Source organism: Branchiostoma floridae, chromosome 11 (assembly GCF_000003815.2).
Source record: "Branchiostoma floridae strain S238N-H82 chromosome 11, Bfl_VNyyK, whole genome shotgun sequence".
Classification (NCBI taxonomy): Eukaryota; Metazoa; Chordata; class Leptocardii; order Amphioxiformes; family Branchiostomatidae; genus Branchiostoma; species Branchiostoma floridae.
This window is the reverse complement of record NC_049989.1, coordinates 1,502,484-1,515,997: the sequence shown is the minus strand read 5'-3', so window position 1 is coordinate 1,515,997 and position 13,514 is coordinate 1,502,484. Positions and strand designations below refer to the sequence as shown.

General features: G+C 39.7%; 1 protein-coding gene across 1 annotated transcript in view; it reads left to right on the top strand.

Annotated features, from left to right (window-relative positions):
* LOC118426247 overlaps nt 1-2,659 on the top strand; it is a 3,152-nt gene extending 493 nt beyond the window's left edge. The window contains exons 2-3 of the mRNA XM_035835518.1: nt 478-649; nt 1,761-2,659. Coding sequence (XP_035691411.1) covers nt 478-649; nt 1,761-1,978 — 390 coding nt within the window. The 3' untranslated portion in view covers nt 1,979-2,659. The remainder of the gene's footprint in view (nt 1-477; nt 650-1,760) is intronic.
* The last annotated feature ends 10,855 nt before the right edge of the window (nt 2,660-13,514 follow it).

Below are 13,514 nucleotides of genomic sequence, written 5' to 3'. Positions count from 1 at the left end.
ATCGGACGACGAGTCTGCGAGCTCTAAATTACGAGGAGGCATGACCCTGGCGCGAAGGGGGGAACTCTGCCTCTTCGTAATTCAGACCTCGCAGACTCGTCGTCCGATCGATTTTCGCTTAATGTTAGGGGGGGGGGGGGGTTATAACAGGACTAACCACCGACAAGGAAAGGATAGATATCTAAGAAAGACTTTTTGGTACCAAGTCAGCAACATTTATATAAGTACGACTGTCCAAAAGAATGTCCTTATTGTGCCATCGTACCTAGCCTGGGTGCCATCCGGAAAGTAGTTCACTACATACGGCGTTTATTATTTACTATATACAGTCACTTCTCGTGCTGACATTCATTATACACTATATACAGTCGATTCTCTGCTAAAGCGAACATAGGAGCGAACTACTACCCGGATGGTACCTATGCTAGATCGTACGACGATCGTACGATGATTATGACCAAGTGGTATGCCTTACAGGACGTGACTGAAGGTTGCGGTTCTCAGGGACAGACAGACACTACTGCAGCAGTCTCGGCTGGGGCGGCAGATTCTCTCCCCCTGTTGTTGGACACAGATAAACTTTACGCAGATCTTCCCCAACCTTTGGACGAGCAGATTTCACCAAACATGGTTATCAAGTCCATGAGTGGTATGGACACAATATGTTATTTCTAGATATGAACATCCGACGTTGGTTTGTCCAGTTGTCCTCGTTACTACAGACTGTTATAACGTTTCCGTGTTACTACAGACTGATGCAACGTTACTGTGTGTTACTACAGTCTGTTATAACGTTACTGTGTGTTACTACAGACTTTTATAACATTACTGTGTGTTATTACAGATATGCAGTACAAAACCGTGTGTTATTACAGACCCGTCGTAACGTTACTATGTGTTTCTGTAGACTGTTATTTCGTCACTGTGTACATGTGTTACTACAGACTGTTATAACGTTAATGTGTGTTACTACAGACTGTTATAAAACTGTACTACAGACTGCTGTAACGTTACTGTGTGTTACTATACACTGTTTAACGTTTCTGTGTGTTACTACAGACTAATGTAACATTATTGTGTGTTACTTCAGATTTTTGTAACGTTTCCGTGTGTCACTACAGACTTTGGTAACGTTACTGTGTGTTACTGCAGACCTGTGGTAACGTTACTGTGTGTTACTGCAGACCTGTGGTAACGTTACTGTGTGTTACTGCAGACCTGTGGTAACGTTACTGTGTGTTACTACAGACCTGTGGTAACGTTACTGTGTGTTACTACAGACCTGTGGTAACGTCACTGTGTGTTACTACAGACCTGTGGCAACGTTACTGTGTGTATTACAGACATGTGGTAACATTACTGTGTGCTATTACAGACCTGTTTCAACGTTACCGTGTGTTACTACAGACTGTTATCATAATAACGTTACTGTGTTACTACAGACTGATATAACGTTACTGTGTTACTGCAGACTGTTAAAACCCTTACTGTGTTATTACAGCAGACTGTTAAAACGTTATCGTCTATTACAACAGACTGTTGTAATGTAACAGTGTGTTATCACAGACCTGTGGTAACGTTACTGTGTGTAACTACAGACTTGTGGTAACGTTACTGTGTGTTACAACAGACTGTTGTAATGTTACTGTTTTTATTACACACATGCAGTAACGTTACTGTGTGTTATTAGAGACTTGTGGTAACAGTTACTGCCTGGTACTACAGACCTGTGGTAACGTTACTGTGTGTTACTATTGCAGACTTGAGGGAACACTGTTTCATGACTGTGCGTGACTACCGCCGCTCGTACATGGACAGGGAACCCATTATCTACAGGGGAGACGTCGTGAGAGCCTGCAAGACGCTAAACCTGCCCTACTACTCCTTAACATCTGTAGATGTGCTAACGTTGGTGCCGGAGAGTTCCCTCCGACCACTGGATTTGGACTCGGGCGATGTAGACAGGGCTTATGTCTGACCCGTGAACTTTCACACTTCCTCTTTGACACGGAGGGTTTCAACTGAAACCGATATTATTGCCAAAATTAACCTAAAGTGTAGTCAATTTCTAGCCTGGGTACCACCCGGAAAGTAGTTCGCTCCGGAGTTCATTATATGCTATATACAGACGCTTCTAGCTCTGACATTTATTATACTACTATCCGGATGGTATCCAGGCTAGTGAATTTCAACATCTTAGAATGAACAGATGCATCGTTGCAACACATATTTCTTGTTGGCATGCCACAATATGCTCTTGGACGTGATTTACGTTTAGTTCTTTCGAAACGTCGACCAACATCAAAAGTTTAGAGTGGAACTGTGTAAAGGGCTATTTTCGTAGCGCTTTTGTGTCCATTTGAAATATTATCTGCAATCACTGCTATACAGTCCGTCTGCACTGACACATGTCGTGTGATGTCAACTAATTCAGTGGAAGCCCACCATAAAAGATCAGGATCAAAGTAACAAATGTCTATCACCACATTTACTTGGCGTAAGTCGTTACGCATTCGATGCAACTGCTAATATCGCGTAAAGAAAGAAATGTTTAAGTACTGACCTCTGTTACATTTCAAGACACCAACTGTTTCAGCATAATCAACTGGCAACTCAAAATAAATTGAAACAATTTGAAATTAAAGTCGTTGACACCAAATGGCGTCCTCATGTTGATCTTCTATGAGACAAAATAGTCAAGAATTAGAAACATGGAAAATAACGCTAGTGTGGTAGCCCACCCTGTACACAATTAGTCCTGTATCATAGAATGAAAGCTTGGTGTCTCCTGATTTAGTGTGTTAGGTATGGTATTCTATGGTCCGGGTGGAACATCGTGGTTCTATGATTTGAAATATGCAAATTAAGTTAAGAAAATATGCGCTGAACTACTTAAGGATAATCAGCATAACGTGTTGTATATAAAGTTTGTCCAAATGACGTCAAATGGCACAAGTCTTCATTTTTGTCCCCTGTTTCTGTGGCAGTCTTTACTTTCATAAAAACGGGGAGTCTTTTTTTCTTCTATTTGCTTTTGGACAGACGAGGACAATGTGGCACTGCACTCGATTTAGTAATTTATATCAAAATTGTCACTTACACAGTACAGACAGATGGTTCAGGTAGTCTTTTCTTTTACCTCCCGATCTAAGCCAGGTACCCATTTTTACACCAGGGTGAAGTAAGGAAAGTCGTATAAAGTGGATGTCCCAAGGGCACAACGGCGGGGATCGAACTCGGGACTTATAGATACCGTGTCGAAAGCTCTACCAGTTACGCCACACATGACGCCGATCTAGTCGTTAAAGGTGAAGCTTGTATTGTATTGTATTGTACTGTATTGTATTGTATTGTATTATCTGTGTTAAGATTGAGAAGAACCTTCTTTACGGTGAAGTTCCTCAGTATAAGACACTGTATGTAATCCTCCGAAGTTCTTAGATCGGTACCAAACCTCCACCGTCAGTGAGTTAAGGATTGCCCAGCGTAAAAGCTGAAAGCTGAGAAGTCTTTGAGAGCGGACGTTACCACTTTCGCAACGAACGATGTCAATTTCAATGTTTTATTCCGTAAGGTTCTCGCGGGCAAACACATATTCACCCGAATTTTGACCTTATTACAAACGTCAGGCTTTGCCATAAAACAATATATAAAGGTGGGGTCACACCTGCGTATATTTTCAAGTGCGCATGATTTCCGCATGAAATTTTGTCAATTTGATACGCGGCCGAACGCCAAACATTTGGAAATTTTTTGCCATAGATCAAATTGTACGTCGAGCCCATCTGGCGTTTGAATTACGACTTCAGCGTTTTCATTTCGCATGAGATGCGTATGATTGCATCTGAAATGCGCAACAGAATTTTCTGTACTGCGAATAGATTCGTATGGGGTACGTATGTTGGGCGTATTCCGGACGCACACAACGTCTACCGCCCGCATGCCCGACGCACCTGGTGCTAATTGCATTCCAAACGCATTTCAGGTGTGTCAGAGGAACAGTTTCTGTTACATATACTTTTGTTTGCGAGCATTGCCAATAGAGTATTTTTGTTAGAGGGACACTTTGTACCACGTATGCTTTTGTTTACAGGCAGTGCAAGTAGAACATTGACAAGTAAACAGTGAAGAGGTGCGAAGAGGTGCGAAGCAGTGACTTTACAGTAATGTGGGCCATCGTTTACCTTAAGAAATTATGTGCACTGTTAAGATTGTGTTAGTTTTCACTTTGTCCTTAATGATTTCCCCTATCATCTTAGTATTTCAACTACAGTAGGTTCCAGATAGCAGTGACTGACGATCGGATATGCTACGGATTCCTTGTCGTTCCAACACCGATTTTGACCTTCGTTTCACTGACACTTTAACACTCCCTAAATGTCATAAAGTTCAATCCACAGCTTATGATGTCCATGAAGTAAGAAATAAATGAACCCAACCATAAGCTAAGCGTCTCCAAAAAAGCTTTCTTTGCGAAGGTAAGAATCATACACTTGGTATTAGCTAGACGTCTTCTCATTACTCCCTGAGTTTGAAATGTTGGAAAAACACAAAACAAGTCAGAAGGGTGAGGCAGTCGTACCATCTGGTGTTATTCTGGACTTGTATTAGGTTCTGCAGGTTGGAACGTGGTACAAACACTAAATGATTCAGTAGGGTGACGCATTCGTACCATCTGGTATCATCCCGAACTTGTATCAAACTCTACATGTCGGAGTGTCGGATAAATACTAAATGATTTAGTAGGGTGACGCGTTCGTACCATCTGGTGTTGTCCCAAACTTGTATCAAATTCTATATGTCGGAGTGTCGGATAAATACTAAATGATTTAGTAAGGTGACGCGTTCGTACCATCTGGTGTTGTCCCAAACTTGTATCAAACTCTGCATGTCGGATTGTCGGATAAATACTAAATGATTTAGTAGGGTGACGCGTTCGTACCATCTGGTGTTGTCTCGGAGTTGTATCGGACACTGTGTATCCGAGTGTCGCTAAGAAGGTGGCGGCTGCAGTTCGTTCACGGTTGGTTGTTCACAGTTTTTCTTTTTAAAGGTTTCTGATTCCCCACAATTCTTAACATTGTCTCTCATGGTACTTGATTACACCGCAGTGTTAGCTGATTTGCTCACCGAGTGGATTTACCATACCATTGTACAGTATTTTGTTGTCTACACCAGTCGATGTTTTTGTCTATTATACCCCTGTCACATTGCGCGAAAATCGATCGTACGACGATTCTGCGGCAATTGGCCAAGCCTCGCTCATAATAATAACTTTATTGCACAACAATTTTACAAGGTACAAAGTATGGCTTACATGTATATGTGATAGGGACGGTTTTCATTTTCAAGTGAAAAATACGCGAAACCTCTGTCGATCTTAGATATGGCTGGCCTTCCATCGATACGCCCGAAGATCGTGGATATTATGACAGGGGTTTACGGAAAACCGATTGTGATGCTGATACAAAATAAACTGAGCGGATCTTGCGCATCTTCCTTTTTCACCGATGACAAACACCATAAATATATACTAAATAATGATTCAATTAAAATAGAACAGTTATTTCTCTTCATGTTTTATTTTAAATTAAAACAAAAGGATATTTTAAATTGTGAAGAAATGTTCAATGTTGTTTTCAGTAGACTTTAAAAAAAGCTACAGGACCATTTCAGACCAATTGTCAATACTACAGGACCATTTTAGAGCAACAACTGGTGTTACTTGAGCTTTCGTACGAGTATCAACAATACCAGTTTTAAACTTAGGCAAAGAGGCAACTGTTATGTTACTTTACCCCAGAAGAGTGAAGTATGACCACTTTTAAACTTTGTGCGGCTGTCTTTTTGTTCGTTCGTGTGTGTGTGTGTGTTTGAGTATTTCTGTGTGTGTGTTTGATCGTGTGTGCTTTCAGTACTGTAGCTACTGCTTGATCTACCAGCGGGAACATACCGTATGAACAAGTATATTATGCCATATTTGATTGCCTTGTATTCCATTCCATTGCTTATGTATGAAGTAAGAAAGTAATTGGTTTGTACTATAGTGTAGAAAAAAATTTCATATTCGTGTGAGATGCAGAGACACTGAGCCTAACAAGTACCATAAAAACAGCCCAGCCCGCCCATACATGTGCATGTGGTGTACGTGAGACCTCTTGCCATTCCTCAGTCTTGTGAGCGTGGGACGAACACTGAATAATTCAGTTGGTGACAATTTCTGTTATACTCTGTTTTCCTGACCTGCACATGACTTTTTATGGTGAAGGAGGGGTGTGAAATTCCTTCTCCAACCTCTCGTCTACTGGAGCACTAAGTTTCACAGGGGCAACTGTATGCAACGTGTTAGGCGGCTCCAGCAGATGCAGCTTTGTTGTTCGGAGTATCCGTCTCCTAGGAGGACTTCCAACCAAGGATGTAAGAGGTTCCTCTTACCCCCGACTCGTATGTCATGGCGAGTGCGTCATGCCCGCACATGCCCCTAAAGCCTGTCTCGGCCAGAAAGCCCTCCCCCACTCCCCCCCCCCCCCACACACACACCTGAGTTAAGTGAGGAAAGTCGTGTAAAGTGCCTTTCCCAAGGCCACAAGATCGGTGACACGGCAGCCGGATTCGAACCCGCAACCTCTCGGCCTCGAGCCGAACATGCTGCCACTGCGCCAAGGTGCCTTATTCACGAATGAAATTGTATAGTAAAAAAAAAAAGAAATAAACATGTTTGCTTCATTGATCAAAACGGAAAACGTACATGGCACAGAGCTTTTGACCTACATCCAGCATACAGACATAGAATATAATCCACTCTGGAAAAATTAAAACCGTCAAAGTCAAATCAATGTACATTATATGATAAAATGTAACGCAGCATTTTGATACCTAGTCCAGGGTTGAAAAGAAAACTTTAAGCCTGTACAGGCTTTACGTGTTTATCCTATGGGACAGGGGTTGCTTTTTTAGACGCATCCCATGTAACTGATTTTTAACAATGTAAGACTCTTACGAAAGCAATATCTACGCTTTCAACGTTACATCACAGAATGCATGATTATATTTCAGCCATACCACAGGTATGGTGAAATATATTGTATTCGTAATGTTTCTTCTTTCTTTCTTCTCCTGTCAAACCTTCAAAACACGTTATCTCCGTCGTTCTTTGACCGAATGACTTGAAATTTGGCACAAGCTTAAGGGTAGAGTGGGCGAATACTCTTAGGCGTTTTTTTATTTTTTAATATTTGCCTTTAAAGTGATTTTATTGAGGTTTTTCGGCAATTTTTAGACCGAAACTGTATATTTTGGCCATTGTACCCTGGTATCACATCAGAATAACCTGCAATTTGGTACAAATGTGCCTTGATCATATGCCCACATGGGGTTGATAACAGTTTTGGCAATTAGTACGGCAAAATGCATAATTTTGCTATTTTTGAGCTGGAATCTGGCATAGAAGTGCACCTCACAAATGCCTACCTGCCTAAGTGCCTAGGCCAGTGACTGGCCCCTTGCTCCCTCCGTGATATTTCTCCAGACTGCACGATTCGCCGCACTCCTCTCCGCCAACTTAATACTTTGTCCGATGTCCTTTTCAATCTGGTCTCTCCATCGTTTCGGGGGTCTCCCCCGTGGCCTGGGCTTTTGGAAATCTTGATAGTATGCTTTGTTGACAAGTGTGTGTGGAGGTCTTCTCACAACGTGACCAAACCACCTTAGTCTTCTGAGTCTGATGGAATCGATAATGGTGTTTTCTATACCCAGTCTCGCTCTTATTTCCACATTCGGAATTCGGTGGCGAAGTGAAACACTGAGGATCGCCCGTAGGCATCTCATCTCGAAAGCCAACAGGAGAGACTCATCAGACTTTTTTAGAGTCCAAGTTTCACATGCATAAGTGGCAATTGGTAGTATGAGTGCTCGGAAGAGACGCATTTTAAGACATCTACTGAAACTCTTGCAGTTCCATACTGTTTTTCTTAGCCTACCAAATGCGGATGCGGCCAGAGAGATCCTTCTCTTTATATCATTTGTGGTACCAGGTACAACACTTCCTAGGAAAACAAACCTCACAAATGCGCACATGAATTCAATAACAATTTTTGGCATACAGTACAACAAAATGCGTAATTTTGCGATTGTTGGGTCATTTATTGACCAAAAAATGACACTTTGGGCTCCTGTACACTGGTTCTGCAGCCAAATGACCTAAATTTTGGTACAGGGGTGCTCTAGATATTCATTCAAATGACCCATGTATTATTTTTGGCATGAACCACTTCAAAACGAATTGGGGGGATTTTTTTGGTCATTTTCCGATGGCCACAGGGTCAACGACCTCAACGACCTCAAGGTCGTTGACCCCATTTTTAGGCTTTCCAGTACTTGCAGAACTGTATGCCAATATAACTTAATTAAAAAGGTAACTAATCGCTTAGCCCGAATCAATGTCGTGAGGAGGATTTGGCAGCCAATCAGCGAGCCCGGTGTTATCTGGAAGATTCCATTGTTACACGGAGGGGTTCATTTTTTTAAATTCATCTTTGGACTGGGGCTTATGTAAAGTGTTTCAGTGGGTGTATTTTTGGACTGGTCTATTTTGCAATTTTACATGGGGTGTACTGGAAGAGTCCATTCTTGAACGAAGGGGGATTTTTTAAAATTCATATTTGGGACTTTGGTGGCTACTAGTATGTCAAAGTCTTTCAGTGGGGTTATATTTGGACTGATCTAATTTGCAATGTTACATGGGGGTGTACTAGAAGAGTCGGTTCTTGCATGCAGGAGACATTTCTTAAAAATACATTTTTGGACTTTGGTGACTATTTCAAAGTATTTCAGTGGGGTTATTTTTGGACTGGTCAAATTTGCAATTTTACATGGGGTGTGCTGGAAGAGTCCATTCTTGCCCGGATGGGGGTCTTTTTTTAAAATCCATTTTTTAACTTAAAAGTGTTTTCAGACTGGTCTATTATATCTTTTCATAGACAGGGGACCATTTTTGCTAAATTCAATTTTGGATTCGGTTTCTCATTCAAAAGGCCATGTTTCAGTGGGAGTATTTCTGGACTGATCTATTGTGCAAATTCACATGAAGTGCACTGGAGTCCATTCTTGTACGGGGGGGGGGGTTCATTTTTGGGTTAAACCGTCATTTAATAATAAAACTGATCTTTCAAACGGATGATTTTGGAACAGTCTATTGTTGCATGGGGAGGGAGATGGCTGAAATATGCTGTACTTGCTCTCAAGCAAATGTCGGCCTTTCTAGTTCCAAAATGGGTTACAGTGTGAACTGGAGTTCGGCGATCTCATACATCCATATTTAGAGCTTTTGTAGATTTTATATGATATGACTGGTTTATTTCGAAAACAAAACTGACAGTAACATAGCAGCCACAAGGCTGAATTACGACATGTCATTACATCAATCATTAAAGTAGTTAAAATCGAATTTCATGAATCATTGCAATAGTACAGCTCTTAAAAATTATTACAGACGAATTAAATCAGTATCAGGATAAAGCATATAGATTAGTATTTGCGGTAATATCAGCATATCACTTTATCGGAAGGTGATTTTATGCAAATGACTTGGGAATTTACATAAATTGTGCATGGTAATGTTCATGTACTAACTTACATATGTCCCAAGTATACAATTTCCAACATTTATTATTAAGCAGTTTTGCCATTTTGCATAGATTATACAAGTAAGTTCATCATGTGCATATTTAGTAGCTGTCTATGCTCCTATCTATCATAAATTGCATGTATTACATTTACTGACGTCCAGCTATGGACATAAGTTTATTTCCTTATAAACTATCCAAATTAAGTCAACATTTGCATAACATGTATATTATTATAGACATCTTTGCCTAAGCTATCTGCATGCCTAAGTGATGGAAATCCGTCGTTAGAATGTATTGACAATTTTTAATGAAATATTGGTGTGATCAATACGCACATGGCTAAGTCTGATTCTTCACCCCTCAAAACACGGGGATTGACGCAAAATTGTTTTGTTATCTATTGTGTAGTTACTGAGATATTGAAAGAAAACTTTTTAAGCAATGGCTGCCTCTTTTTGCATATTGTATGCCTATTCAGCACAAAATATTGGTATGGTATTTACTGAGATTGCTTAACCCGATTCTTTACATGGGATAAGACACCCACGTTATTTTGTTACCATGTGTATTTTTCAAGATAGTGATGAAAACAATATTTTCTGCAATGATCACTTTAATTTGCATATTGTTTGCCTATCAAGCACAGAATGTAAGTGTGATCTTTACCGAGATAGCTTAATCTGGTTCTTAAACCTTAACCCTATTCAGACGGGGGTGGGGGTGGGGTGTCCTATAACGCCAGAACGGCTTACGCTAAAGCCATCAAATTTGGTGAGTTTTCCTAAAATATTGTTGGCAACAATTTTGTGAAGTTTGACAAATTTTCCATTTTTTCGTGTTGACAGGCAGTTTTGCCAGAAATCACTATTTTTGGATCCAACAATGTATTTTTCACATTTATTTGCTATATTACTGCTATTTTGTTATATAAATAAAATCTTATATTATTTAGCATATCTTTTAAAACTATATATGCATAAATAATGCTAATTTGATGACGTCATCAGCCCAAAATCCAAGATGGCGGACCGTATGGCCAGATCAAGAATAACAAGCTAATCATCCCTTAAAATTTGTAACTACCTGGTATTTTTTCATCAAAAACCATCTAAATGAATGAATTTAGTCTATTTCCATTGCCCTTTGTGATTACTTGTTGCAAAAAAAGGAGTTTAAAAAAATGGTGGATATGATATGGCGGAGCCTAACTCGTATCTTAGATGTGCATGACGTCATTTTGACGTCATCGATGTTGCTATTGGAAATACAAGTCGTAATAAACATTATTATTCTATTATCTGCACTTGTTGTTACATTTTTGAAGTATAACTTTGTTTTCTGAGAATACCCTTTTTTCATGGGTCCGGCCGATATAATCAAATTGATGACGTCATAATTACGTCATATTACGTCAACGTAACGTCAAACGTCACACACTTGTCAGGTATTATGTCAATATCATGTCCGAAAAATTTGGTGGCCCTACAGCACGTCGTGTTAGAGTTATAGGACTTAGAAGTGGAGGGCCTCAAAAGCACCCCCCCCCCGTCCAGGGATGACCAAAAAAGCCCGGTCTGAATAGGGTTAACCTTGAACGTGGACATCAGGTTCTATACCCCTTAAAACATGAGGATTGTCGCCCAAATGTTTCTGTTACCATGTGCAGTTACTTAGATATTGACGAAAACAATGTTTTCGTAATGACTGTCTTAATTTGCATTTTGTATGCCTATTCAGCACAAAATATTGGTGTGATCTTTACTGAAGTGGCTTAATTTGATCCTTTATCCCTCAATACATGGGGATAGACACCTAACTTATTTTGAAACCATGTGTAACTACTAAGATATTGACAAAAACAATATTTTCGTTAATGGCCACATCAATTCGCATATTGTGCGGGTTGCCCAAGGATGACAGAGTGGTATCATCCAGATTCTCATAGAGCATACCCAAGAGGTATAGAAACAGCAAGAATTGAAGAAAAACAATTTGTACGAAACGGAATGGAAGGTTTAAAAAAACTTGCGTAGTGCAACCGTACTATCAACTCACCCACCAAAACCTGTGAAAAATGACGGAAAATTGCCAAAATTGAATTAAAAATGTTCAAAACAATATTTTCTACACATGGCAGGCACATTTTTTCAAGTTAGAGGGACAAAACTACCACTGAAGATGGCCTACCTATACTATAGCATAATGCAATATAGACTACCTAGCCTCGTTTTGGTGCAATGACCCCGGATGACCCGGGAAGAGGAAGTCAGGCAGCAAGGAATAGAACATGTAAAGCAGGCATTGACTAGATGTGGGTACCCTGAGTGGACCTTCAAACGAGTCGCACAACAGACAATGGGACAAAAGCTAAAGAGAAAAAGAAAGAAGAATAAACGTCCAGAGGCATGGTGACACTCCCATATATAAAAGGAGTTACAGAGCCACTAGAGAGGATATTCCGACGGCACATGATCACTACAGCAGTAAAACCCAAAACTACTTTGAGAAGAATTTTAGTCCATCCCAAAGACAAATTAGAGGACGCTGTAAAAACAGATTGTGTGTATAAAATTCCATGTAAAAGTTGTAGCAAAGTATATATTGGGGAGACAGGAAGAACTTTTGGTCTTCTTTATTTGCTCTCTGCCACCAATGGGCCATAGCAACACAACATAGGTATAAACATATACTCAACAGAACAATTGAAATCATAAATAATTAGACACAAGTTACAAATGAAATCAATAAAACAAAGGGACCAATTGTACACAAATTAAAATGAAATATGGTCAATATAAGGGCAGAACCAAAATCATAGTTATATTAATGTACAACTTCATGAACAAAAGTGAAATCATAAAACCTGACAAGGACATGAACATACAACAATTACTCAATGAATACAGAAGAAACAAAAACCATACAATTAGGATTAGTCCTCTCAATTAGTTACGTCAAATGAAAGTAATTGCTCATCGACACAAAATAAATCAAAAACATATGGAGGACAAAGGTTAAGTAGACAAGGACGACAGAAAGGGTTGTTGGTCATTGATATGGTTGTATCTTAAGTGAAGGCCTTGTAAATAAACTTCCCAAGCTGTGTTATCAAACTTATAGTGGGACCAGGCATTAATTCCTTGAACTTGTGTGGGTCCGGTCGTGTGGCGTAGTATTTTGGCAGGTGCTGTATTCTCAAACTGTTTAAAAATGGGCATTCCATTACAAAGTGATATTCGTTTTCAATGATAACTTCCTCACATAAAGGACATAATCTATTTTGCCTGTCTACATTAGTATGCCTACCTGTTTCTATGCTTAGCCCATGGGCTGCGCATCTCAGCTGTGCTAGTACTTTTCTGTGATTAAAAATATTAATAACACTCAGATACTTTTCTGTCTTAAATCTGTCTTTGATTAAGCAATATGTGTCTAGCCTATTAGTGTTTTCAATTTCATAGTTCCATCTTTGAGTTGCCTGTAGTTTGGACCTTTTTTTAAAGACATCAAAAAATACTTCCTTATTACTTACCCCTTAACCATACCATGCTTCTTGCAAACCATGAGAAAACAGCAGCTGCTTTACATGGCTTAACCAGGACTTCCTGTCCACCTGGTCAAGCTCGTACAGTAATTTGTAGCATTTCCTTGTATATCTGTTCTCATTCATCTCTAACACTTTGACCCAAAATTTAATAATTCTAATTTGTCTTTGTATATAAAGAGGATGTCTCCCTAATTCTCCTCTGACTGCTGTATTTGAAGCATTATGTCTATTTTTTAATAACTCCTAGATAATACTTACAAAATTTATTGTGTACTATTTCTAGTTGTTTATACGGATGGAACCCCAAAATTTCACACCCATACATCGTAAGGCGACTTCAT